Source organism: Equus quagga, chromosome 1 (genome assembly GCF_021613505.1).
Source record: "Equus quagga isolate Etosha38 chromosome 1, UCLA_HA_Equagga_1.0, whole genome shotgun sequence".
Taxonomy (NCBI): domain Eukaryota; kingdom Metazoa; phylum Chordata; class Mammalia; order Perissodactyla; family Equidae; genus Equus; species Equus quagga.
In genome coordinates, this window is record NC_060267.1 from 73374614 (window position 1) to 73402557 (window position 27944).

The 27944-nt window shown below is 41.8% G+C and overlaps 1 protein-coding gene across 3 annotated transcripts; it reads right to left on the minus strand.

Annotated features, from left to right (window-relative positions):
• TXNDC8 (thioredoxin domain containing 8) lies at positions 1 to 27719 on the minus strand. Of its 3 annotated transcripts, XM_046642688.1 has the most exons (5): positions 27696 to 27719; positions 24354 to 24458; positions 16829 to 16888; positions 14097 to 14162; positions 1 to 63 (listed from the first exon to the last, which is right to left on the minus strand). In XM_046642688.1, the coding sequence occupies exons 1-5, from the start codon at positions 27717 to 27719 to the stop codon at positions 1 to 3; spliced, it is 318 nt and encodes a 105-aa protein (XP_046498644.1). The 3 variants fall into 3 exon arrangements, with proteins under 3 accessions (XP_046498644.1, XP_046498628.1, XP_046498634.1); XM_046642672.1 differs by lacking the exons at positions 1 to 63; positions 24354 to 24458; positions 27696 to 27719 and adding exons at positions 12287 to 12686; positions 21913 to 22455; XM_046642678.1 differs by lacking the exons at positions 1 to 63; positions 24354 to 24458; positions 27696 to 27719 and adding exons at positions 13467 to 13587; positions 21913 to 22455.
• Between the last annotated feature and the right edge of the window lie 225 nt (positions 27720 to 27944).

Sequence of the window (27944 nt, forward strand, 5' to 3'; positions counted from 1 at the left end):
TTACATTAGTTCTTGAATCTTCGCTTCCAATTTCTTAGCATCAGCTCCACAAAACTCAAAAATCTGTTCACAAATACACAAAGGTGAAACATTTATGGGTTCAACTATTGCAAAGATGTTGAAGGTTTGAGGAGTTTTATTTTTGGTTGTAAAATTATCTTCTATTCATTTCTATTGTCTGCAAGGTACTTTAAATATAAACGCATATTAAATGCATTAAATTCATGATGTTTTAATTATTTGGCAGCTTTTCAAAACTGTTTATGCTAATATTTCGCCAGATTTATATAATTATCCGTAACATGCTTCTAAACTAAGATCTAAGACATATAATGGTGTTGGAAATGAGGAAACTCAGTCATTGAAACTCCTCAGAGCTTTCATATATTGGCATTGAGGGCTTGTTAATTCTTATACATTATTTCCTGAAATCAAATGGCTCATGATTTCCAATTCTGACTTCTGCCCAGGTAATAGCATTGTAATCAATTGATTTAAGAAGCATATTTTCTCTTCAAATTTTCCACATCTCTGAGTCAGGATGCATTTCACAGTGGATGGTGGGTTGTATTTTATTTGGAACCCTTCTCAGGAGCATAAAACATAATGGTGCATCTGTCAATGAGCATCTTATATCTGATGAAATATGAAGTCAAAGACTTATTCATTATAACTTTAGTACCAATATAAAGTAGTTGGAGAGAAGGAAGCGTGTGGGTAAACTGAGGCTGGGATTGAGTGAAGACTTAAGTTTCCAATGAGGGGGATTTCAGCAGCCAAAAATGGCATTAGGACTTTGAGGGAAGGGATGGAAAAGCCTAGAACTAACTTCAATGCTCAGTGTGCAGCAGAGAAGAAAATGCTCTCACTTCTAAGGATTCTGCTTCCCGAGGCAGCAGTGTTCTGGTTGGGTGGTGCCTGTGGGCATCACGGTTCATTCAGTTCCTTGAAAGTAAACCCATCTTGTGACTCCATCTTGATCCCGTTTCACTTACCGGCTTGCCCACGAATCCACTTCTACAACAGCAAGTTGCTCTTTTGAGTCTTGAGAATAGGGTTACCTAAGTGTGGGTGCAGAATTTCATGATTTATCTGGATTGTCTGGTTTACAGCCATCTCCTCTATAAACAGTTCTCTTGGCCTGGGCCACCAGGGGAGGAGGGTGTCAGAAAGGAACTGTGAAAGTCTCTCTCGCCTGAGAGGCAGGTGGCAGCTCGATGGTGCTCTAGAGCATGAAGAGAGTTTCATAATCCTCTGAGGCCAGAGCAGGTATCAAGAGAAGAAGTCCTGGCAAGAACACAGGCAGGGCTTGGCCACCTGAATGACCGGACTTGGCAGGGAGCAGGGAAAGGATGCTAAGCTTAGCCAAGTGACTGGAGTACTCAGCCTATTGCCAGGAAGCTCAGGACCATGGTGAGGCAAAGGAAGCCTGAGCAAGCTCCAGAAGGCTAGAGGTTGGGAGACAGGGGCATGCTTTGTTAACACTTTTCACTTGAGGGCAGCAGGACTTCCTAGACAGCTCAATCTGGTCTTAAAGGAATTTTGCCCCTTTGTCTCTAACCAATGCTGGGGTGGAATGCAGGGTGTGACAGGTTTTGGGGTTCCATCTCTGTCTCAGTCTGTCTTTCCCCATGGGAGCTGGAAGGGTGGACATCAGCTTTGTCTTCAGGGGCTCCCACTTATCCTTTTCTTGTGGCTTCCCTTCAAGATTCCTCCCGAGTCTCTATCCTCTACTCCTCTGCTATAGGAGTAGCTTGACTCCAGTGAAGGCACATGTAACAGCAGCAGAAGAGAGACTCTGGCATGGAAAGGATGAGAACTTCCTGAAGTGTGTCTGTTCCCCATGACCACTGCCATGTAATTGTACACAGTCCCCTGGCTCCCCAGTGGTCTATAAGAAGATATTTTTGTTATCCTTACAACAATAACTCTAGTATACCTGATTATGCCTGCTAATGTTAGGACCTCCCCCACCATCAAAGGGCAATGTGGAGCCAAGGAGAGTTTGGGGGCCCCTAAAGATGGGTTTCTTTTCTTGGAGAAGACTGCCCCTAATGGAGGGATCACACAGTTTCTAGGGGTGTAAGAAAATAGGAGGGCATAGCCCTGAAGGGAGATTTCAAGGAACAGGTGATTTCCATGGCCATGGGGTTATGACATGCCTGTGCTGTGACACTTGACAGCCACCAAGGGCAGCTAGAAGCCACAGGTGCAATAAGAACCTAGGCTACTGTGGAATTTGACTCCTTTTCTTTCTAGATACACTGAACCTGGCACAGGGCACCATGACCCACTGTGTTACTCAAGCCAGGAACCCGAGGCCACATTTAAAAAATTCATGTACATTCAGAAAATTGCACAAATTGTAACTATACAGTTTGGAGAATTATTATAAAAGACAGCACACCTGTGTAACCATGTCCAGACTAAGAAATGGAGCTTTACCTGTACCCAGACAACTCCATCTCAATGCTACCCTATGCCCAAAGGATTTTCACCATATGAAAAAAAAACACCTTATGGATTTTTCACCATGAATTAGTTTAGCCTGCTTTTGAACTTTTGGGGTTTTTTAGTGAGAAAGATTGGCCCTGAGCTAACATCTGTGCCAATCTTCTTCTACTTTGTATATGGGATGCCGCCACAGTATGGCTTGATGAGCAGCGTGTAGGTTCATGCCCAGGATCTGAACCCACGAATCCTGGGCCGCCAAGGCAGAGCATGTGAACTTAACCACTACACCACTGGGCCAGCCCCTAAACTTTTATAAATGCAATTCTACAGAATGGATTCTTCTGTGTCTGGCTTCTTTCACTCAACATGATGCTTATGAGATTCATCTGTGTAATGCAGTACATCCATTTTTCAGTGTCTTTTAGTATTCCATTGTGTGACTATAACATAGCTTATCCATCCTGGCTTTGACCAACAGTGCTGCTAGGAACATTCTTTTCCACATCTTTGTAGGGACAGCTTTGGGGGCATATAAGCACTCCACATACTTGACAACACTTGTTATTTCCAGTCTTTTTCATGATAGCCATTTTGGTGTTCTAGGTGACACTAAATTTGTCACTGAAATACATGGATTTTACTTCATCAACTTTCACCCAGAGTTTAGCAACAGTTTATAATTTGTCTGTCTCCAGTCCTGTGTCCCTGAGATCCCTGAGATCCAGTCATGCCATCCTTCTTTGTAAAATTCTTTAATGCTTCTCCATCACTATAAAATCCAAGCTTCCTACAGTAGGGCTTCCTTGAATTGGTCCTGTCTACCTCTACTGTCGCTCTCTACCATTAACTCTGACCTCTAGCAACACTTTACAGTTGCAGTCATTTACTCCTTTAACAAATACTTAATGAGTGCCTATTATGAGCCAGACATATTGTGAACAAAACAGACAAAATCCCCCCCCCCACGGAGTTCCTATCAATTCTAGTGATAATTTTATAATTCTATACAAATGTATTATCATCAAATAATTCCTGACACATGCCCTTGATGTTTTATAACTCTCTGCTTCTTCCCATCTTTTCTCACTTGCTAATCTTAACCATCCTTCAAGATTTAACTCATAAAGTCTTCCCTAGAGTCTTTCTCTGTGATCTCACAGTACCCTGTGCATTCCACTATCAAAGAGTTGACTTAAAGAGTTGACATTAAAGAGTTTTCCCCACTAGATCAAGGATGGGAACTGTACCTTATTTTTTCCTCCATATTTTTAGTATCCAGAACCTTACACTTAGGTGCTCTACTAATGGTTTTAGGCCTGAAGTGAGTTGAGCTAAGCTGATTTCCAGTCATCGGAGTACAGGTCCAAGACTCTGGGTAATATTAAGTTTCAAGGACTTGGAGTTACCTGTCTTATTCTTTCTCTGTCCAGTCTGCCAAAGATAAATGTGATATTTGTGTCCAGCACAGGGCTTTGCATATAGGAGTTTAATAAATGTAGTTAATGAATGAGGAACAGCTCACTGATAAGAGCTCATTTCTTAAGTAGCTTTCTTTTGAAGAGATACATATGCAAGGCAACTAGCATATAATTTCTGTCCAAAATGTTTTCTCATTTTATCCTGAATGTTTGGCTCTACTTCTCAAGGGCAAGCTCCACTCTGAAGCATTAGGAAGCAATATTTATTTCTCTCTTCTCAATGCATTCATTTTGCATGCACTGCTGCCACCATAGTAATGACTGCTAATTAAAATTACAAGCTCCAGTTTGCAGAGACCAATGAGATACGGGGTGGCTGTTCGTGCATAACAGAACCACCTATGTCCAACAGTCAGTTTGTTTTCAAAGTCTTTTATTATGGACATTTTCAAATATATACAAAAATAGAGAGAATTTACCATCACCCAGTCCAACCAAAGGCAATTCTTTATGCCAAAGACATTCACTCACCTACAAAAAGTCTATTACTGTTACTGGGAAAATGCAAAGGGGCTGGAGCCACTGTTCCCTTCCTAACAAATGGACTTCTAAGAGTATAAATTAAGGAGTCTGTTTAATGGTGCACACATGGAATAACTACAATGAGATGTCTTGACCAATTGATGTGCTATTTGGTTGAGTGAATACTGAAGTTATATTTGGACTAGCTGTAGGAAAGCTCAATAATTTTCCAGACATCTGTACTCAGTTAACAACAATAACAACAACAACAAAATCCTTAAAGCAACAGCAACAATAACAACGCAAACAAAAAAGGTCAATCAACACAAGACACTTTTTGGGGGATGGCTGTAGAAATATTTGTATGTAAAATAAAATTTCATCATTTGAAATAGTATGATTTCCCTCTTTATGAAGGGTTTAAGGCATTAAGTCTTTTTAGTAACATGGGAGGATATGTCTAACAAGAGAACTTTTAAAAGTACCTCAATCTTCTGTTGAGAGGTGGACAGTGTTCATTACTGTCTGATGCTATTTTGGCTTCTTTCTCTGGTTCCACCCAGAACTGTTCCTTCCACAGAACCATCTGTATCACATTGCAGGTGTTTGTACACTTCCCTTTTGACTTTCACAACACCCAGGGCAGGCCTTGCAAATGCAGGCAGCTCGATTAAGCTTTCTGGAGTTGACCAAAATCAAATCAAGAAGGCAGAACCTCTTAGAAATGGTCTGTTCCAAACAGCTTGAATTTAAGAGAAGAATTGAAGAGATTCGCTTGAATTCAAGAAAAGAGCATATAAAAGCAATCTATTATCTAATTTTTTTCTAATAGATACTGGCCTTCTTCTCAACTTGTTCCAATAGTGAGATTTCAGTAAAGTACTGACTTACTTTCATTTTCTTGTAGCAGGTTTGGAAACCCTGCCTACATATCTGTTTCTTAGAGCACTGGCATAAATAATGATTAAAGTGCTTTTCTTCATCTACATTAGGGGTTGACAAACTTTTTTGTAAAGTGCCCAATAATACGTCCCTGTATCAGGCTTTGCAGGCCAGATGGTCTCTGTAGAAACTATTCAATCCGCTATTGTAGTGTGAAGGCAGTCATAGACAATATAGTGTCATGGCTGTATTCTGGTAAAACTCTATTTACAAAAACTGGTAGAGGGTCAGATTTGGCTGTAGTCTGCCAATTCTCACTCCACGACATCAACTAAATTTGTTGAGGACACACATGATGCTGTCTGCAAGCTAGTTACTCAATACAATGTGGCTTTCTGTTGAAGTGAAAAAGGAGCATGTGTATAATGTTATGGAAGTTCATCTCAAGCCACAATGAGAATAGGAAGAGTGATTCTGGACTCTGGCCAGAGGGGATGTCATTCTGCCATTATTGGAAATGTGGGATAGAACGTTGTTCTTGGAAATAAAAATGGTTTTGGAGCCATTCCCTTCAATGGCATATACTCTTGTTCTCATGTTTCCACTGGAAAATTTGTTTGACTGTGTGGTCCTGGGAAAATATACCTGTTTCCTAGATCCCTTCACTGACTTGTCCTCAAATTCAGAGGTAAGCTGAACAGTTTAGCCTAGACATTGGTCTGAGCTCATGCCCATCCTCTCTCTTTTGGGGGGTGCTCTGCTCAAGGGACAGGTCTCCTGTTCCTCCCACCATTCTCCTTCTGGAAAGCACATCTGAAGTGAGCCCAAAGTCTGCCTTCTAAAGAAAGGTCTGGAAGGCTATCACCCTCTGTCCTCACCTTTGGGGTTTAATAGTTGTAAAAAGCAACAATATCTCCTTCACCTGGGTAGGTAAGTTTCTCTTCTGCGGTCCCAGCTTCTCCCATAGGTGGGTCATCTCCAGGTCTAGGCTTCAAGGGCTAATAGGAAATCTATTGACGTGGGTCCAAGCCATGGTCTTCAATTAGCAAAATTTAGCACTGCTGCTACTTATAATAAAGGTGATATTTTGATTTTCCACATGACTCCATGTGAGAAAAGAGTTAATTCAGCAGGTCCGGTTGCTTACTCCTTGCATATCTCCAAGAGAACCATGATGGAAACTTCACCAACCCCCAGGGAATGTGGCCCTCCCAAGTGTTCTTTGTGTCAGTGATTGATGACCTGGAGCAATGGACCATGCCATGCTGGCTTGTCAAGCTGCTTTGCACAAACATCAATATTGATGATGTGCACCTGGTTTTATTATTGGGATCCTGCGTTTCCATTGTCATGTCTGGTTGTGTAGCAATGGTTGTCTAGCAAGACATGTCTATGTGACAAGTCCCCAGATAAAGGCCTCAGACCCTCAGACTCAAAATGGCATCCCTCAGCAGAGGCATTCTACACATGTCCCTGAAGTTCACTGCTAGAGAGAGAGGGTACCCCAATGTCTCCTTGGACAAGGAAGAACATCGGAAGTCTGTGCTGGAACTTTCTGGACTCTATCATGCATACGTTTTTCCTGATGCTTTTATTCTGTATTCTTTGTTGTGATAAGTCTCAGCTACGAGTACAACTGCTATTGAGTCTTGTAAGTCCTTCTGGCCAATCACTGAATGAAACAGTCCTCTTTTCAATGACTTAAAATTCAAAGAAGAACAGGCCTGGCACTAGGGTGTACAATTTAAGAGGCTTTAAAAACTCAGTAGGCAGGATAAAGGATATTTTAATAAATATATTTAAAAGTTAAAAATTCATGTAAAAAGCCCATGATGAACAGAACATCAAAAATTCAAAGTAAGACAGGATTCCACCCTACACTTGCAATATCCTGCCCTACTTGCCTCACTCTACTCCTTGCCCTGGAGAAAAGAGGTACCCACGTAATTACTGCCTTTCAGTTGCTAAAGCCAAGAGCAGCATCTTTAGCAATGGTGCTGATGGTTGCTTAATGGTTAAACGGTTGCTGCACTTCAGCTTTCCCTGCATCTCACTTAGTTCTTGGGCCCTCCAGTCAATTTATCTCTGCCAATGTATCAGATATTTATGGGGCTTATCTGTAACTCCTTTTAGGGATCCGGACCCTTCAGAACCCCAAAGACTATATGAGAGCTCTTTTTTCCCCCTCATACAGAACCCTCAGTGTCTAATACAATCCTTAACACGTTGAATATCACAGAGTAGGTAACTCTTGAATGCTAGGATGACTTAGCTTAAACAAATATTGTAGTTATTCAAAGAGCTTTAGATGTCTCTTGTCACCTTTACTCCCAAATTTCTATTTATTTATACATTTTCAGAGAGAGAGAGGTGCACATATAGAGCCTGGGGCACTAATAATAGCCACATTTTATAGTATGTACCAAGTCCAGTGCTAAAGCACTTTACATGCATTGTTGTGAATTTTCATGACAATAGTTCAAAAACACATGATATAGTCCCTATTCCACAGGGAAGAAAACCGAGCCTCACGGTGGTTAAGGCACATTCCCAAGGTCACCCACTAATAAGAGGCAGATCTAAGGTTCATCCTATAGCTCTAACTCCAGAGATAGCAGAAAATACCCACAGACACTCTTTTGAGGGTTGGGTCAAGCATTGGCTTTTTTCTTTGTTTTTTTTTTTTTTATTTTTTGAGGAAGATTAGTCCTGAGCTAACATCTGCCACCAATCCTCCTCTTCTTCTTCTTCTTCTTCTTCTTCTTCTTCTTCTTCTTCTTCTTCTTTTTTTTTTTTGATGAGGAAGACTGGCCCTGAGCTAGCATCCATGCCTTTCTTCCTCTACTTTATATGTGGGACGCCTGCCACAGCATGGCTTGACAAGCGGTGCGTAGGTCTGCACCTGGGATCCGAACCGGTGAACCCAGGGCCACTGAAGTGGAACGTGCGAAATTAACCCCTGTGCCACAGAGCTGGCCCCAAGCACTGTTTTTATGAACTTGAACAGCGAGCATTTGGCAGGTGATTCTCCACGGACTTCTATCCTGTTGACTTCCTACTGCCCCTCGTATTGTCCCTGCCTGGCCCTTGGAGACACAGAGTTTGTGACCACTGCTTCCAATCCTGTTCTCTTTCTAGCATGCAGTGGTGCTGCCTACTTGGGATTCATTTCATCTCTGTACCGATTTCAAGGAGAAGGCTTGCTGGAAATGACTTCCATGACCTCAGCAGGAGCCCCGTGGTTCACAAGCGTAAGGGTAAGAGCTTCCACCCACTTAATACGAGAGCTCACTCATTTGTGAATAACTCATTTATGAGCATCTCTGTTCCCATATCCTATCACTCTTATGAGTGGGCTTAAGTGCTTTGGGAAGCCATTTTACTTTCATATCAAAGAATAAAAGGTGGAACCAACTTTTGGCCCATATTTAGCAGTTGGCCAAGACTTGCTAAATCTTTATTACTCTTCCTTTCCCCGACTCCACAGTCATACACCAACTTTGGTCTGGAACCAATGTTATCATCCTAGGGGATCTACTGATGGGCTGCAGAGGCTCAATGAATACCCTAGTATCATATGCATATTTCAGTTTATGTGTATCTGTTTTTTTTTCTGGAGAGAGAGTTTATAGTTTTTAATGAATTTTAAGAGGGTCTATAAACCAAATTTATGAACTATTTATGATATAATACAGTGTAATATTCTGGTTACAAAAATTAACCAAGGTTTTGGGTGCTCCATCTGGAAGACATTCCAGGAATGCTTTTTTTTTTTATCACAATTAATCTTACTGGAACACGATGTGATGTCCTAGATGAAAACACTAAGGAATCAATCCAGCAGGAAGGAGCAAGCCCACCTTATTTATTACCTGGAATTTGCTTTAGCTGCCCTTTGCCCTAAAACTGTGAAATAATTACAGCTGTTATTTACAGTGCATTCTTGCCAGATGTTCATCCGACCTCTGCATGAAAACTTCCAGCAAAAGGGAATGCCTATCATTCACCATGGCCCTAGGTTATTGTTACATAGCTTCATTTGTTTTAGATTTTTAAGGTTTTATTCTGTTCATATTCTACACATTTGGAAAATATTTGAAATGAGCTAGAATCCGGGGCAAGATAAAATAGCAAAACCACTAAAGGATGACCCAGTATGGAGATGGCAGTTAGGGAATGCCAGGAAACTGCAGATAAGGGAGGTTATTGCATTTGAGTAGAGGAGGGAATCCTGAGATTCTTGGCAGCCTTGGAAAAAGAGAAACCCAAGAGATTCCCTAAATCTGTTGATCTAATGCAAGGAAGCAGATCGTAGTTTCAAGGGAGGCAAATATTCTAACCCTGTGTTCCACGAGGAATTATCATAAGGCTTTTTATACAATGTACATTTTAAAAGGCATAATGGACAGTGGCTCTTCGCCAGCAGTTTTACCAGAAATGTAAAGACATTTCTTATAAAATTCCATAATAGAAATTAGACTCTAGGTTTTCCTTTAAAAAATTATTAGATAAATAGCACTTAACTGCTTCAACAAGTCAATTTTCAGTTGTGCTGTCCCAGATGAAAGAGAGGAACACATTTATGGAAGAGGTTTCAAAGAAGTAAATTTAATTTTTTTCTACCCCCAAGAAAACAGTGAATGTCATTGGTAGCCTTCCTAATCAATTCTATGGGGAGAGGAGGGAAATTCACATGGACTGGCCTTTTTGTCCGGCCACCCCAAACTTCCTCTGGACCCAATGATTTTCCCGTGCAGACCACTGTAGGGTAGGACCTGGGGGGTGGATTTCAGAGGTCTCATGGTTTGACTGCAGCTCCGGATGCAATGGTAGAAGTGAGGACCCTGCAGAAGCCCTATGGGGGCTACTCAGATACCAAATGCTGGGGACTGAGTCAAAAGAGGGAAAAGATTTGTAATAGCGTCTTTTTAGTATCTCTTCCCCTCTTTTCTTGGCCTTTGTCTTTTCCACAATAGGTTGATATTCTTTGTTAAATGGAGCCAGCATTACAAATCTTTTCTGCAGGTTTTCAAATGATATTTAAATTAATCCAGGTATGAATCTTCCTGGAGATATGAATACATATACAAACAAAGTTGAGAAGTAGACTCATTTGTATATTGTAATATAAATGATCTCAAGGTTTTTTTTTTTAATAATTCCATAATCAGGATGCTAAGTTAGTAATATTCAATGAGAAATTCAATTCTCAAGAAAATTACTTGGGACATGGGTATCCACATTATAATCAGAGGCTTGCTGGATGACTCTGGAATTTGAATATAGGGAGGCAGATCAGCTTAAGGGACAGTGCCATCAATTCAGTTAATTTTATTTTCCAATTAGCTAACTGGCAGAAAATTCAAGTTTGAGATCCTTAGTGATCCCTAGAATACAGGCATTTTGTTCCATCACTTCCACAGGGATCCATACCCTGTAAACACCCGTTAAAAATAATTGTATATGGGACCAGCCTGGTGGCATAGTGGTTAAGTTCACATGCTCCGCATTGGCGGCCCAGGGATTGCCAGTTTGGATCCCAGGTGCAGACCTATGCACTGATTATCAAGCCGTGCTGTGGCAAGCATCTCATATATAAAATAGATGAGGATGGGCACGGATGTTAGCTCAGGGACAGTCTTCCTCAAAAAACAAAAAAAAGAAAGAATTGTTTATAAGCTCTTCCCATCTCCAATTGAGGGCTCTTCCACCCCCACAGAGAACGGAGACCAAGAAAGCCCAAGCCTTTCCTCAAAAGCATAGCTATGGATTTGCTCAAGAGCCTAGACACGTAATCAATTGAGAACCCAAAGATTTGTTTCATAAAACAGAGAACAAACTGTTGAGGAGTAGCAGTCATCAAACAATATCATCTGCAGAAAGGATGAAACCAGAAAGCTGTTGTGAGCTGGAGCAAAACCTTCCCTGAGTCAGATTAGTATGAGGACAGCATCAGGAGGGGAGGCAGAGCTGGCAGTGGGATGTAGGGGAAAGACAGCAGCATTCACTCATTCATTCATCTGTCCACTTACTCATCCATTAAACACAAAGTAAGAATTTTCTGTGTAGGAGGGATTCTTCTAGACACTGGGGTTTCCAATCAGACACGAACTCCTCCAAGTACTTGGGACAGTATGAGAAAAATACATGATGTTAAGATCTGAGTCAAACAAAAATGGGCTTGGAAAGATAGATTGGGTCAAAATTACAGAGAAATCGGAAAGTCAGACTGGAATACAAGGGTTTAGTCTTGATTCTTTAGGAAATGGAGGAGGAGGAGCATCAAATTTTACAAGGGAATGACATACACAGAGCTGTGCAAGGATCTATTTGGAAGAGAGAACAGAACTATGGTGAGAACTTGGGGGTGAGAAGGGCTATGGCAATTGTTTAAATTAAAGGTATTTATAGCTGGAGCTAGAAGTAGGGATGAAATTACTACAGGAGCAGAGATAGAATGGGAAAAAGATAGAACCTTGGGAAACACTTATATTTTGGGACCACAGGAGACAAAAAAGCCAGAGGAGAGCTTGGGGAGGGATCCAGGATAGAAGCCAAGAAAGGAGGAAGTTTCCAGAATATAGAAGCTGATTGGTTAACCAAGGAATAAAAGGATTGAGAAAAGGCTATGTAAATTAGGTGCTGGAAGATCCTTGGCGACTTTCAAGAGAGTAGATGAGGGAATGAGTGGAAAATGAGAGCTAGAAGCAGTAAATATATTCTACTATTTCAAGAATTGACCACGACATGAAGGAGAGTAGTCTGAGAGAACATCAGAGAGACTTACTAGAAATTATTTCGTCGCAAGTGACAGAAAAAGCAATCCAAAGTTTATATAACTGAAGAATCTATGGGGATAATTAAGGCTTCAGGGATGAATAGATTCTGGGTTCAATCAATGCAGTTGGTACCTCTTGGCTTGACTCTGCTTTCCTCTGTATGGTGGCTTGATTTCCAGGTTCCCTGTGATGGCAAGCTGGCTGTAGTAGCTTCAGCCCGATATCTTCCCAAGTTCAAATCCAGTACATCAAAAGAGAAGGCTTTTAGCTGGCTGCTTAAGAAAGTCCTGGAATTAGCTCTGGTTGGGCTTGGCTTGGCTTGGCTTGACTGGAGTCAAGGCCCATTTCCGATGGGGATGGAGTTCACTGATTGGTCTAGGCCTGGAGATGGGGCCCTACAGAAGCACATGGACTAAGAATGGGAAAGGGCATGGTTCCCTGAAGGAAAAGTCAGAGAACTCTTAATAGAGAATGGAGAATGGTAGCTTGGTGGCAAAACCAACAAATGTCCAAACACCAGGATTGAAAGAGGATAGGTGATGGATAGAGGCCCGGAAAGAAGGGAGGGAAAGCAATCAAGGTACGGTGTATGGAACTGATTTCAAAAGGAGGAAGCATCCTCATTTCTGAGCTGGAAGAGAAGGAGAAGATAATGCAAGGTGACACATAAACAATTTGACATGTAGGTGTGGGAGGTTGAGGGTGCATATGTTAAGTAGCTTCAATTTTTGAGTAAAAACTCAAGAGGGGGAATACTGTTATTTTTTTTGAAAAATTATTTAAATCTATTGCACCAATTATATTACAGCAGATACATGCAAACAAATAGAAACTGAAAATAAAATTCTACAGCTAGCATATCAAATGCTTTCATACTTTATATTGTAGGCATAATCTTTACAAAGATCAAGCTTGAATTTTTTAGCTTTACATATATTCTTTGTAACACTTTTTAATTGTATACTATTTCATAGAGTAGATTATCATAAATCACTACTAAAAAAAGCATTTCGATTGCTCCCATATTTTATTAGAAATAAGGCTACAATTACTATACACTTAGCTGTTTACTTTTCATTGAGGTACTTCTGTAGCAAAAGTTTCCAAGAATGGAATATAGTTATGCCCCACCTAATGACGTTTTGGTTGACAATGGACCAAATATATGATGATGGTCCCATAAGATTAGTACCATATAGCCTAGTTGTGTAGTAGGCAAGGATAAAATCATCTAACAATGCATTTCTCAGAACTTATCCCCATCATTCAGCAACACATGACTAATTGTGTGAAAAGGAATGAATAGCTTGTTCGTCTTAATTTTGTTGCAATACCACCTTTCCTAAGGTGTGTACAATTGTCAATGCTCCTCTATGTAATTACTAGTTTCATCACACACCAAGGTTTTCAGACATTTTATTGCATTCACATCTTTAAGATAACAACTACCATAACGTACTGAACACTTAATGCATGTCAGGATGAGTCTAAAGACTTTAGTCACCTTACTTCATTTATTTCTCACGACAGTCCTGTAGGGGGAAAAACTTGTTATGACCCATATGTTTACAGATAGGGAAACTAAGATACAAAGAGGTTGGTAAGTAAACTGCTAGGAAGTGGCAGAATTGGTATTTGAACCCTAGCAATTTGTCTCTAGAACCTGTGTGGTCAACGATTAGGCCATAGTGCCTTGTGATAGTGTTTGATTAACATTTCTCCAAGTGTTGCTAACAACTTGTATATATTTGCATAAGATTTTAATCCTGTCCTTTGTTGGGATAGTTCTGCCTCAGATAGGATAGTGGAATACTTCGTAGTGATTTGGACACATCAGATGGCCTGAATGGGGAGATTTATTATAATTCATGCATTTTCTTTTCACCCCTTGCCAATATGTAAAGTCCAGAAACTGAGAATTATATTGCTAAGATTAAAAATACATACAGTTGTTCCATCCCTCCAGGATATCCCAGGCCCTTTTTAAAACTCTGATGGTTTTATAATCTATTTCAATCTGCCAGTTACCATGGAAACATACCTTCTGGGCTTGCTTGAACATCTGAAATGTGGGTATTGCTTTGATGTGATAAGTTTGGGCTAACTCCTGGGAAAGAAAAAAAAGGGCATGAAGTTACAATTTTGGTACCCTCTCTCTGCACCCAGCATGGCAATTGGTGACTTTTCAGGAGGGATGTCTGAAAGCCCAGGGACAGTCGATATTTCACAGATTCTCCTGCCAAGAAGTTTTCTAACATATCCTCAAAGCTTACAGGAATGAGAAAAAAGAAAATGACTCTTCCCAGCACTCTTGAGCTTTTCCATCTCAGAGCTCTAGGAGAGGGGAGAGATGGAGGCCAAAACAGAATGGACTGAAGGACTGAGTGAGCTCTATTTGAAAGAGCTTGTGAAGGATTGCAGAAGGGCCCCAGCGGAACTCAATATGGAGAAAGCATATTGCAAAAAATAAGAAAGAGTAAAGGTCTCTTTATAATGCACACTCGAGACACGGGGTGATGTAATGGTCCTGCATTTTAAGTAAGGCTTACACGGTTCTTTCTTTCTTTTTTGGTGAGGAAGATTGGCCCTGAGCTAACATCTGTTACCAATCCTCCTCTTTTTGCTGAGGAAGACTGGCCCTGAGCTAACATCTGTGCCCATCTTCCTCTATTTTGTATGTGGGACACTGCCACAGAATGGCTTGATGTGCAGTGTGTAGGTCTGCACCCGGGATCCAAACCCATGAAGCCCAGGCCACTGAAGCAGAGTGTGCGAACTTAACCACTATGCTACGGGGCCAGCCCCGCATTTCTTTCTTTTAAAGCTCTACTCATCTATACTGCCAATCTTTGTGAAAGATTTGGAGCCAACAAACAAGAAAAGACATCAGAATTTCAATTTTTTCAATCCATTACAACCTGCTTTCAAGTGCCACTTTTTGTTTACCTTGTTTAGAAGTCAAAAGAAAATTGGTCACCCACAGGATCAACAGAATTGGACTTTTCTCTCTAATATACCTATCATTTCATGGTGCAAAATCTCTCCCCTGCCACCTACAGCATACACGTACATTAAATCATAATTTTCATGACCACAGCAATGACAACAACTAATAACTTATTATTAAAGAAAATTGTGCATTTGTTTCACCTTGGAAGACAAAGAGCTATAATCAAAAAGGCAAACGGGAAAACATGTTGGCGAGGATGTGGAGAAATGAGAAGCCTTGCACATTGCTGATGGGAGTGTAAAACAATTCAGCAGTTCCTCAAAAACTTAACCATAGAGTTTCCATATGCCCTGACAATTCTACTCCTACCTATCTACCCAAGAGAAATGAAAACACACACATAAATGTTTATGCCAGCATTATTCATCATAGCCCAAAGGTGCAAACAACCCAAATGTCCATCAGTGGATGAAAGGATTAATAAAATGTGGTATATCCATACAATGGAATATTATTCTGCAGTAAAAAGGCACAACATATTGATACGTGCTATGAGATGGATGAACCTTGAAAACTTATGCTAAATGAAAGAAGTCAGTCACAAAAGACCACATATTCTATGATTCCATCTACCTGCAATGTTCAGAATAAGCAACTCTGTAGACAGAATGTAGATCTGTGGTTGCCTAGGGTTGGGGTCGGGGGATGGACGGGACTAGGTATAAAACTCCAGAAGTGTTTCTTTTTGAAGTGATGAAAATGTTATAAAATTGACTGTAGTGATGGTTGCACAGCTCTGTGAATATCAAAAAAGACAGAGAGATAATGATCCTAGTTCTATATCCTGAATGCGTAGGATATAATTCAGCTTAAAGGGCAATTAAACACTGTCACAGTTTAATGAAGCTTGAAGGAAATGAAGAAATGGAACTTGGATTATATTCTGGGCACTACGTCATCTATTTTGTGTACTTTATCTCATTTTATACTCTTTTAAGTGCTATTACCCTGTTTTACAAATGAAGAAACTGAAGGTTATAGAGGTTAACTGATCATAGGTCACATAACTATTAAAGGGCAGGATGGGGAGAATAACAGATTTTTTGTCACTGTATTCTAAAGCTCAAACTCAATCTAACATATGCATATGCCACTTCCTATTGTTACTTTTCCTCATCATAAATGAAAAAATGTCATGAAAGAATAATTTGGTAGACACACTGTGTGTATTACTAGGACAGCTTTTGAGTGAGGAAATGAAGCTGATTACTTTTGGGTGGGTGAGGTGAAGAAGGAAGCTTCTAGGAACTGAGAGAAGGATTTCTTGGAATTCCTTATGATGTTTAAAATACTCCATAAAAAAGCAGAAGATATAGCAAGAGGAAAGCAAGGTACATTAAATGTCTGTAATGCACTGAGTTCGGTTTCAGAAATTGATTAATAACCTATTACAGGGATGAAAATCATTTTTGACCTTGAACCCAATGCCAACCAACTTGGTACTGTCTGCCTACAGCAACTCTGCTGAGCAGGATTCTGGGACAGAGTCCAGAGCAAGTGGTGAAGACCATTAAGAGTGATCAGTGAAGTCTGCCATCATATGGGAGGGGAGGGAGGCAGCAGGAGAGCCACATATTTGCTGGTTTTTTTTTTAAAGCAATACAAAACATATAAGAACATTACAGGGTGTTTACTACAGTTTATCAGAAAAAATTGAGAAGTTCTACTTAACTCTAAATTGATTATATAATTAGTGAAACAGTGCTCTCAATGACATTACATTCAGATTTTACGTATCTACATGGAGGATTTAAGATTCTTACCCGAGACTCGTCCACATCCACCTTAGCAAACATTACATTTTGGTATTGCAGTGACATTGCCTTCAAAATAAAAGAATCAAAATTCCTCATTAGTTTAGTGTTAATATTAAATCACACGCTAGAAGTGTCTTTTGGCAAAAGCAAGAAATGAACAGAAAGGTTGTTCAAGAGAGCTAAGCATCATTCTGTCATTTCACTACTGCCTAGAACTTGAAACACTCAAGTCAAACGTCAGACGATGTCAAGGTCAAGGGTAGAACAAGGGTCTAAAGAACCAAACCAAAGATTAGTTTCAAAATTGGAAAAGGACACAAGCAAAGAAATAATGAAATGTATGTGGTGGGTCTGGACTTATCCTGGGGTAAGTAGCTTTTCCCTGGGGGCGAGTCCATCTTCAGAGGTCATCAAAGTACAAATCTCTGAACCAAATACCCAAACTCTGCCTTTACCTTCTCTTCTTGCCAGGCTTTTTGGGAGGTGGTGGTGCTGGTGCTGCTGGTGGTAGAAGGCTCTTATGGCTGAAGTGATATAAAAATATTTGAGCTGACCATTAGCCTATTGCTTTCCACCCTTATTGCCACACTTCTTTACTATGTATTGAAACTAGAGTTTCCAGGGTCCTTTGCCAGCTGTCCTCCAGTTAGGTTCTGCCGATGGAAAGCATTTGCAGGAAAATGGAAGGTGGGAAGAGGTAAGAAGCAAAACTCTCTTCTGCTTCTGTTTTGTTCTGGATGCATCTTTGGCAGCGGTGGTGACAACGGTGTTGGTAGTGCGTCTGGAAGTAGTGGATGCAGCAGCAGCAGCAGCCTGTAAATGTCAGCTCCTGGGTTTTTTTCAGACAGCTGTGTTCATACTTTAAGGACATAATAGCATATTGATTGTTTTAACATCATATCTCAAGTATTTCCAGTGACCTATTTCAAATGAGACCTCTTTCTGATGGTGATGTGAGGTGTCCAGAGCTCGGCCAAGTGGAGACAATAAAGATGGAGCTGTCACTGGGGGCTGCTTCCATGGAGAAACAGGAAGAAGCACGGCCTGGGGTGATGAGCGGGTATGTGCAAAGTTCTGTTGTGGAGATTCTCTCCCCTTGTCTGTCCACGGATTGTGATTGAAGTGGGAGCTCTTTCTTCAGAGGTTCATCAAGCTGATGAAATTGGGAAGAAACCCTTGGACAATAGACATACAGACCTTTGGAGTTTTGGAGTACTTTTCAGATCAAAAAGATGCTGATTTTGATCGGCAGCATCTCCATGCGTGGCAGGAAAATAATGTCACCCAAGAACTTGGGGGCAATGGACTTGCACTTTTCAAGTCTGAAGATAAAGGGATGTTCCCCAGTGGGAGACATGGGAATGGGTTTGACCTATGTGGACATCTAATTCTCAGGGTCAGGTTCTATTTATGAAGTTTCCAGAGCCTCCCAAGTCTCTCAGGAAATGGACAAGGATATGGCAGTTGTCATTTTTGTATCAAGTAGTAGCCAGAAGACATGGTACAGATACGGGTTCATCGCTAGGTTGGAGTTCCCTTGTGGACATTGCCTTCCCTGACTATCCCACTCCATCCATCGAAGACCTGCCCCATCTCCCTCCTCCAAACAACAGCTCTTCCTTCCACTCTGTTCTTCCTCATACAGAATCTGTTACCATTTGGTCACTTCTTCTGTTGATCCTAACTCTAAAATGTCTCTTGAATTTGATCTTGCCTTTTTTCTCCAAAAACCACTGCCCTAGTTTTGGTAAACCTATCATTGAGACTGTTGTTCACCTTGGTTTACCTGTCTTCAGTCTTTCCAACCCATTCCTATACAACATTGCCAAAAATATTTTCTAAAACCCACATTTGATCATGGCAAAACCCTTCTTAAAATTCTTCTGACTCTCTACAGCAACTCATTAAGTTATAACACAAAGTTCTTCTTTTTTTTTCTTTTCAAAGATTGGCACCTGAGCTAACAACTGTGCCAATCTATTTTTTTTCTGCTTTATCTCCCCAAATCCCCCCCTGGTACATAGTTGTATATCTTACTTGTAGGTCCTTCCAGTCGTGGCATATGGGACGCCCCCTCAATGTGGCCTGACGAGCGGTGCCATGTCCGCGCCCAGGATCCGAACCCTGGGCCGCCGCAGCAGAGCACGCGAACTTAACCACTCAGGCACGGGGCCAGCCCCCACAAAGTTCTTCTTGATCTGGCCTCAACTTCCTTTTCGAAGCTCATCTGTTGTGACTTCCATTGTATACACCATAAGTTAGCCTCACAGACTACTTGCCTTCCCATGATAACACCTTGCAGTTTCTCAACAAATTTATAACTTCTCCTTTTCCAGAAATGCTTCCCAAGGTTCTATGCCTGGTGACCCTCTTAGATCATGGTCAGTAAATTACACCCCGTAGACAAATCCAGCTCTCTATGTAGTCTTGTCTTTTTTTTTTTTTTTTCAGATTTTGTTTTTCCTTTTTCTCCCGAAAGCCCCCTGGTACACAGTTGTACATCTTTAGTTGTGGGTACCCCCGGCTGTGGCATGTGGGACACCACCCTAGCATGGCTTGATGAGCGGTTCCACATCTGAGCCCAGGATCCAAACAGGTGAAATCTATGTAGTCTTATAAATAAAGTTTTATTGGAACACAACCCATTCATTTGTGTATTGCTATAGGCTGCTTTTGCATTACAACATCAAAGCTGAGTAGTTCTGATGGAGACCACATGGCCCACAAACTTGACAATATTGACTATCTGGTCCTTTACAGAAAAGTCTGCTGACTCCTTAGTTTAGTCATCAAGATCCAGATCACATGGGACTGTGGAATTTACTCAAGACTTAAAGTTTTACTTTTTTGTTTGTTTGTTTTGAGGAAGATTAGCCCTGAGCTAAGTGCTGCCAATCCTCCTCTTTTTGCTGAGGAAGACTGGCCCTGAGCTAACATCCACGCCCATCTTCCTCTACTTCATATGTGGGATGCCTGCCACAGCATGGCTTACCAAGTGGTGCCATGTCCGTACCCAGGATCCGAACCGGCAAACCCCGGGCCTCTGAAGCGGAACGTGTGCACTTAACCGCTGTGCCACCAGGCCGGTCCCACAAGACTTAAAGTTTTAAATCACTTCTTAAAATTCACATTTTCTTATGAGTCACTTTTTTTCCTTCAGCAAAGACTCTGTAACCAGGAAACTTTTAGTTTTTGTGTGTCTGAAAATGTCTTAAATTCTTCCCCCTCCCTTGAAAAATGGCTTAGTTAGTTAACTTCCATTCCACTTTCCTGTAGAACATGGAAAGGAAAAAACGTAAAGATTCCTTGGATTCCCTAGTGAGACAGGAACCAACCTAATGAGACAGGGCCATCTGTAAGGCCCCTGGCCTAAGAAGATAAGGCCCCTAATCAATGGGCAAGCTAGGAGAATCAGACAGAAGCCACCAAGATGCACCTTCCACAGCCTCTGGACTTTCCTGAGCTTATGCATGTGCCCTAGCACCCAGGAGTACACTGAAGGTGACCCTATTAGCATAGTAAAAATCACACTCAGGGGTGGAGAGCTAGCATGCTAACGATACAGATGTTGCATGTGGTAGCATGCTACGTGACCGCACAGGTGCAAGCACAACCCCACCTCTATGTGCCGTGACAATGCCCTCCTCCCCCGCCTTTGCCTAATAAAAGCGCCACAGTGCTGTTCCCTAACAAGCAAGTCCCCTGCCCGTTTCCTTTCTGGACCACCTCCCTTGTGCCTCTCCTGTGCACAAGATAACAAACTCTTACTTTTCTACTCCTGTTTGTTGTCTCTCTTGATTTGTATCCTGGGGGACAATAAGAACCCAGTGAACTCGTAACACTAGCAGCTAGAGTTCTGGATGCAAATTAGCTTTACCAGTGAGATGTGCAGAAGTGAAAGAAATGCTACTTTCTTTCTGTCTTTGGAGGTTTCTGCTGGAAAGTAAGATTGTGTATACCGGGATGTAGTTCTGCTGGACGTTGCAGCAGAAGCAGTAGCCAGACTCAGAGATCCAGTGTCCAGGTGTCAGCTTCCTGGATGTCCAGAGGTAGCTGTAGTAGCAGTACCTTCCTGATTCTGGTTCTGACTCCCTGACCTGCTCTGCTGATTAATTTTTCTCGAGTGGTGGACTCCCATCTGCCCCTACTTGTGATTAAGGCAAAGTTAGGATCTCTATATGCAGGTCTGTTCTGAGCGTCCTTCACAGTGTTCCAGTCCAGAGCCCATTCATCTAGCCTTCCAGTGATTTTATAAGCATTTAATTCCTTGTATTAAAATCCTTTTCTAATTTTGTTTCTGTTTCCTGCTTTGATCTCTGAACGATAAAGTGACCTAGAGTAAGTAAAGCCTTTTCTTTAACCCCCTTATGGAGTATGAGTTTTAAAAAAATTACAGACGATACATTCTCTTGCAAAAGTTCAAACATTACAAGAAAAATAAAACAGAAACATGAACTTCTCCAATTCACAAGCCTACCTCAATTTTCACTCACTGTCACAGAAAAAAACCTGTGTGATATACATGCTTCCGGGAAGTGACGTCAGCACCATGGAGGAGGGAGTTGTTGCCTTTGTCCGTCTCCTGTAGGTTACAACCAGTTGGGACATCCATTGATCAACAAAGGACTGCCTGCACAGCGCATCAGAGCACCTGAGAGATCCGCGCATCTATACATCTGCAGGTGGGTGGACTGGGCCGCGGAGGCGAGCAACCCCTTCCTCCTCCCCCTCCCAGGCTGCGGCGATCCAGGGCCCGGATCCTCACATCCGCAGCAGCACGCGGGGAACAGAGGCTGCAGGGACAAAACCGGCACTCTTGGCTTGGCCCCTGTCCCCCACCTCCCCACCGCAGCAGTGGAGTGTGGCGCACACGTCCTGAAGTCTCAGGACAAAGAGCGGAGCCGGTCACCCAGCCCCCACTTTCTCTCCCTCCCCTCCCCCTCCCTGTCGGTGGCGCCTGTCTTTACGGCAGTGAGAACAGTTTCCAAACGCGGATTTTCCCGGCTGGGGAGGGGCGCGCTGAGCTGAGGTTGCGAACCAAATCTGCGCACACCAGGGAGCAGAGGCTGCACAGCAGCAAGGACACTCACTCTCGGCTTGGCCCCTTTTCTTCCCCCAGCCTCCAGCGGTGGCGGGTGGCGCCTGCGACCTGAGGCCTCTGGAACCACAGCAGAACCCGTGACCCAGCCCCCAGTGGCGGCGCTCCCTACCGGCTCTACTAGCAGCCGGGGCTGCATACAAGACCCTGGACCCTGGGCAGCAACAGCCACACCCGTGAACACAGCGCCTCCAGCAGCAGTGCTGGCAGCGTCCTCAGACAACCCGGCAGCAGCACCCGAGCCCGTGGAGAACCTGCAGAGAGCCAGTGTAGGAACACAGACCCAGGCGACCCTGGGTGACCCCGACGGTGACCCTTGAGACGGCGGCACCATCGGAAGCAGCAAGGCACCAGCAACCTCAGAGGCACAAGCAGCACAAGGAGGGTACTGACGACCCTCTGGCAGAGGCTGTGGAGGGTGGAAAGTGCAGCCTCTCAGATACAACCAGAAGCAGCTCAGAACCAAGTAGCCAAAGCCATATCCAAATAAGAAAGGCTTCACTACCACAGATGGGCCCGCGGAGGAACAAGTCATCAAGAACCATGAAGAACTACCGTAAGAGGGCAGCACGGAAAGAAAATGACAGCTCTCCAGAAACCAAACTTGAAGTCACGGAATATTGTGATCTAACTAGCAGAGAACTCAATATGATTATCATGAAGAAACTCGACGAAATCCAAGAAGGCTTTGAAAGACACCTCACTGAGCTCAAACAGGGCTGTGTCGCCAAACTGATTGACGCTATAAAAGAACACCATGCAGTAGTTCGGGAGATGAAGAACACACTTGATGAGATAAAAAATAGTGTAGGAAGCATTGGGAATAGAGCTGACCGTATGGAAGAGAGAGCCCAAAGTGAGCTGGAAGATAGAAATCAACATCCTTCTGTTCCCCTTTGTCTACGTATAATATAGTGTACATGTTTATATATATACATATATATTTACATTGCATAAATGGGACCATACTGTATAAGTTTTTCCATATTGTGCTCTTTTCCTTAATGCTCTGTTGTCTTGGAGACAATTTCATTATTACATATGGGTCTACTTGATTCTTTTTAACATCTGAATAGTATTTCGGTGTGGATGAACCAAAATTTATTGAAAAACTATGTTTGCATTAGTCTGAATTCCAACAGAAGTTAGATGGCACATTCAAGTAAGGATAAGTGGGGGAGGTTTATCTCCAAAAGGCTAATTATAACTAACTATAACGGTAAGGATGGGTGTAGGAAGGGCAGGACATAACAGCAGCAGAGCTGTCATCACCCTTAGGTCCCAAAGGTATGAAGAGAGGGAGAGGTTGCCAAGCCTCAGATTTCGTTGTACTTTATGAAAATGCCTCTTGTTGGCTGTTGGAATTTCATCAGCTTTGACTTTGTGACATGTGAGCATATTAATACTCCTGAAGCTGAACACTGGGGATTCTCTTTCTTAAAGTTTTGAGTGTCAGAATAGAGAGGCCTGTCAGATATTAAAATGTTCCCTTTGGATATTCCAAGGGTTTTAGGCATAGAATGAATGTTGAGATGTCACGTAGCCAATTTCTCTATTTGGATATATTTCTTTTTACTTAAATGTCAAAGGTTGTGATTGTGGTTAGAATTAATTCAGGTGGATTCAAGAGTGCCAGTCAGAAAAGATTAGACGTTAGAAATCTTGCTGAAAATAAACCAGAGTATTTTCAGTTGTGTAGAGGAATCAGAACTTCTTTATATTTGAAGGAACAGATTTCACAAAATTGACCGTAAATGCGAAACTTCTGCATGATAAGGAGAAACAAAAATAAAACGCCCTGAGGTTCTCTTTGCAGCATGTTAAGTAAAAAATAAATGGTGAAAACTTTTAAATGGGGCAATAGGAAATTAACTAGATGAAAAATTGTATAGACATTAAAATTATAATCTGCAGACTATAAAAACAGTTTGCATGTGGATAAAAGATCTGAATGTAAATAATTACAACTAAGTAGAATATTTTACTAAAATATTGTACAAAGTGGGTTACAGATGTATGATTTGTTCTGATAACAGGGTTGAATGATTGGGGGCAGTTTATTTTTTTGTATTATAGTTTAAAACAAGTATGTGTATCTGTAATCTATTCCAGTAGCTGAAAGTTCTGAACTCTGGAACTTTAGTAAAATGTCATTATTATGAATGATCCATTCATTTGTACAATTGTACTCTTTTGCACATTTGATGTTCCTTGCAGAATTATCCATAGATAAGCAGTATTAATCTTCTGGTATGTGTACTAATTATCTAATTAGATCTCAGTATATTATCTTCAGGTTGATCAGCATGCTTCAAAAAAAGCTATTGATTCCATAATGGCTCTTAAGTGCCAGCCTTTTAAGATTTCCTGCAAAAACTATTTAAGGACTTAAATTCCTTCTAAAACTGTGAAATAGATACTGGTGATACTTACATGAAACAGAGGACAAATCCTTTTGCAAGCACCACACCATTTTGCTGAAAATTCTACCACCGCAAGTTTGCATCCAGCAGCTTTCAAAAATGTTTTGAATTCATCCTGAGGCCAGAACACCAAGGAAGAAATGTACACAATTGCTGAATCTCAAGAAGTCTTGCAGAGAATAAAATGACAGTTTAGTTCTTAAAAAGGTTAACCAGGTACCCCAGCCTATTGTTCTCCAGGTGACTCAACCTTTCTTAAATGTCCTGAGGTCATATATGTTTATCTTTGTAAGTACACATAAATGATAATAAATACACAAAAAAATATATGAGTCAGTTTACTAAATGGATTGGTAATAGTGGTTGGTAATGGTTGGTTGCCTTTGGGGAGAAACTGAGATTGATCAGTGAGAGATGAGGGGTGGTGTGTAAGGGTGAATGATTGTTCCAGGTGGACGTCTCTCTGTCTCTGTCTGTCTGTCTATCTATCTATCTATCTATCTATCTATCTCTTTTTTTTGTGAGGAAGATTCACTCTGAGCTAACATCTGTTGCCAGTCCTCCTCTTTTTTTGCTTGAGGAAGATTCACCCTGAGCTAACATCTGTGCTCATCTTCCTCTACTTTGTATGTAGGATGCCTCCACAGCATGGCTTATGAGTGGAGTGGGTCTGCGCCAGACATCCGAACTGGCGAATCCTGGGCCACCAAAGCGGAGCGTGCAGAACTTCAACCACTCGGCCATGGGGCTGGCCTCACGTTTTTTTACAAGGACCTAAACATGCCTTAATACTGAAATTTAAAAAGGAGAAGAACTAATCTAAACCTTGAATCATTTCTTGTTTTTGTTTTATTTTGGGGGAGTGACTATTACTAAAGCTATAGTCAAAACCATACATTTAAAGATTTGACATGCCTCTTGCTGAATGTCTTAGTGAATTTTCTAACTATTTGTATCCTCTAAGTAAAGTAAGGCTTCCCTCTCTGGAACCTCAGATCGCTATGTCTCTGCCTGTTTTGTGAACAGTGACTGTCCTATGCTAGTTGTTTTATGCATGGGTTATCTCCCCACCAAGTCCCTGCAGAACTCACTCCTGATTCCCTCCTGCACCTCCATGGTCCCTTAACAGGCACATGGTAAGTGCTCATGGAATATTTAGTTGATGAATGAATGATACGCTAATATATAGTGTTCTGATCAAGATTTATTTTTCCTGGTGGCACAGTGGTTAAGTTCGCATGTTCCACTTTGGTGGCCCGGGGTTCGTGGTTTGTATCCCGGGTGTGGACATGGCACCGCTTGGCAAGCCATGCTGTGGCAGGCGTCCCACATATAAAAGTAGAGGAAGATGGGCCTGTATGTTAGCTCAGGGCCAGTCTTCCTTAGCAAAGAGGGGAGGATTGGCAGCAGATGTTAGCCCAGGGCTAATCTTCCTAAAAAAAAAAAAGATTTATTTTTCCTTCATTTTACTCTGTGTCTGGTGTTCCCTCCCTTAATCTTTACAACCACCTTATGGAGTGGGCGTTACTAGTATTATCCTCATTTTACAGATGAAAAAACTACAGTTTATTAACTTTCTCATGGTCAACCATGAGAAACCATTTCCTTAACCACTTCACAAAATCATCTCCTGAGTTCTTTGTAGTAATGGGGCTCACTCTCCCTCTTAATGGCCCTAGTTGCATCATGTGCTCATCCTTGGACCAATCATGAAGATGGGGGGGGGGGCTCACTAATTGGATTAAGTCAAGCAGAGCCTATCACTGGGATTAGGGATGGGGTTAATTCCATACAAATGGCATACTGCTCTATAATAGGGGAATCTTGACAATTATGTTGCCATTTGATTTGTTTCAAGCAGGTAGAACTGATCATTTAAAGAAGGTACACTCTCTTCCTTTACCAATATTCCTCTAGGATAGAAGGTAATTGACTTGTCAGAGAGCCATGTCAAGCTGCCATTTCTCACTTGCTTCTGAAGTTAGAAGGTAGTTGCCATCCTCACAAGCCCCCAACACCCTCCACTTCTCAGTAGTTGTTAGGGTGTAAACCTGCCCAGTTGGACCCATGAATTTGACGTGGCTAAGTTCTAAGTTCTCTGAAGGGAGTACCCCCATAGTATACACATTGATTCAACATGAATCTATTGAGGCCTACTCTATGCCAGGTCCCGGACACACCGTTAGAATACAGCTGCAGACAAAAAGCCAGATAAACATTCCCTTCCTTCATGGAGCTTACAGTTAGAGGGGGAAGCTGATGTTACGATAATAAGCAAAATAAGTAGTATGTTAGTTATCATTGCTAATAAAGAAGAAAGGAGAAAAATAAAATAGGAAGGAAGGATGGGAGCTGGATTACAGTTGTAGTCCGGGTGGACAAGGTCCACCTCGGTGTGAAGGTGACACTTGAATAAAACATGAAGGAGAAGACAGGCCCTCAGGAGAGGTCTCTGAGGAGTAGATGGAGGGGGCTTCTCAGGGGACGAGTGAGACCCTGGGCTATTCTGAGATTCCCAGAAAATTTTAAAAAGTACCCAAAGTATTAGCAAATGTGTGCTACTTTAAAACATTTTCTTATATCAAAGTTATGTTGCAATGCCGCCTTTCAATCTGGTCAGTCTCATTTTGTGAGCTTATGTATAGCTGCCTTTGGGGAAAATATTAGAAGTCTAAATCTGCGGGAGTTGGTGGATGGAAGGCCCTATGCCCTCCCCCTTTCCTCCAGCTCCTGGCCTGCCTGTAATGAGGCCAGGCATCAGAATGTCTGGATTCTAATGCCCACTCCACCCCTAAATGGTATAGGACCTTAGCTTCTCTTTTAGAGGCAGTTTTCTTCTTTATGATTATCCCTGCCCCAGGATGCTATATATGTATTTAGATTTGTTATGGCAATAGCATTGAGCAATGGATAGAAAGTGGCTTTATGCAATACCCCCTTAGGAATTATTGATACTGCTGGCCGTCATTTCTCCTACCCCATTTCATAGGCATGTCTGGCGTTTCTGTTGTCTTTCCTAGAAGAAAACTATGTGGACTCTTTTATTTCCGTAGAATTTTCCAGGTACAACTGAGGTGGGAGTGGGATCAGGTACAGGTGGGACATGTTAGGAGCAGGCCTGGATCCAGCTGGAGTCAGAGCAAGGAATGAGAATCAGGGAAGAACAAGACCCTTTTTGATCAATTTGTCTCTAGATAGTGTCTTCCCATAAGAAACAACATGATGAGCAAGAAGTTAAAAATCTCCCCTTGCTATAGAGCAGCGAAGGAGTACTCGATGAAGGACATAATTCTTAAAGTTTATCAAAGATGGTCGCTTTTGAAATATTCAATGAAGCTGAATAAATACTTGCCATATCTTTAATAATATGCACCATGGTTTACACCTGGGAAGCGCTGATGAAACTCTCCTCGTGGTTCGGTTGGCTCAATGTGGCTGTCTCTTATTAATTACAGGATCCTATCTGGAATATAAGGCTAACTTCTCTATGACATCACTGGACGTGACATCTCAGAACCTAGAACTTTGGCAGACGGGGGGCTAATTTCACTTTTGTGCCATGATGAGTTAGTCAACGTGTGGTCAGCCAAGAATCAGCCAA

Excerpts from the sequence above, each read along its gene's own strand:
- TXNDC8 (XM_046642672.1), bottom strand. The coding sequence starts at position 22,455 with ATGACTTGTTCCTCCGCGGGCCCATCTGTGGTAGTGAAGCCTTTCTTA. Across the intron at positions 16,889-21,912 it reads GAAAAGGGGCCAAGCCGAGA|GCAATGTCACTGCAATACCA; the intron begins GTGAGTGTCCTT and ends TTTATTTTGAAG. Across the intron at positions 12,687-14,096 it reads TGTTCAAGCAAGCCCAGAAG|CTCAGAAATGAGGATGCTTC; the intron begins GTATGTTTCCAT and ends CTTCTCTTCCAG.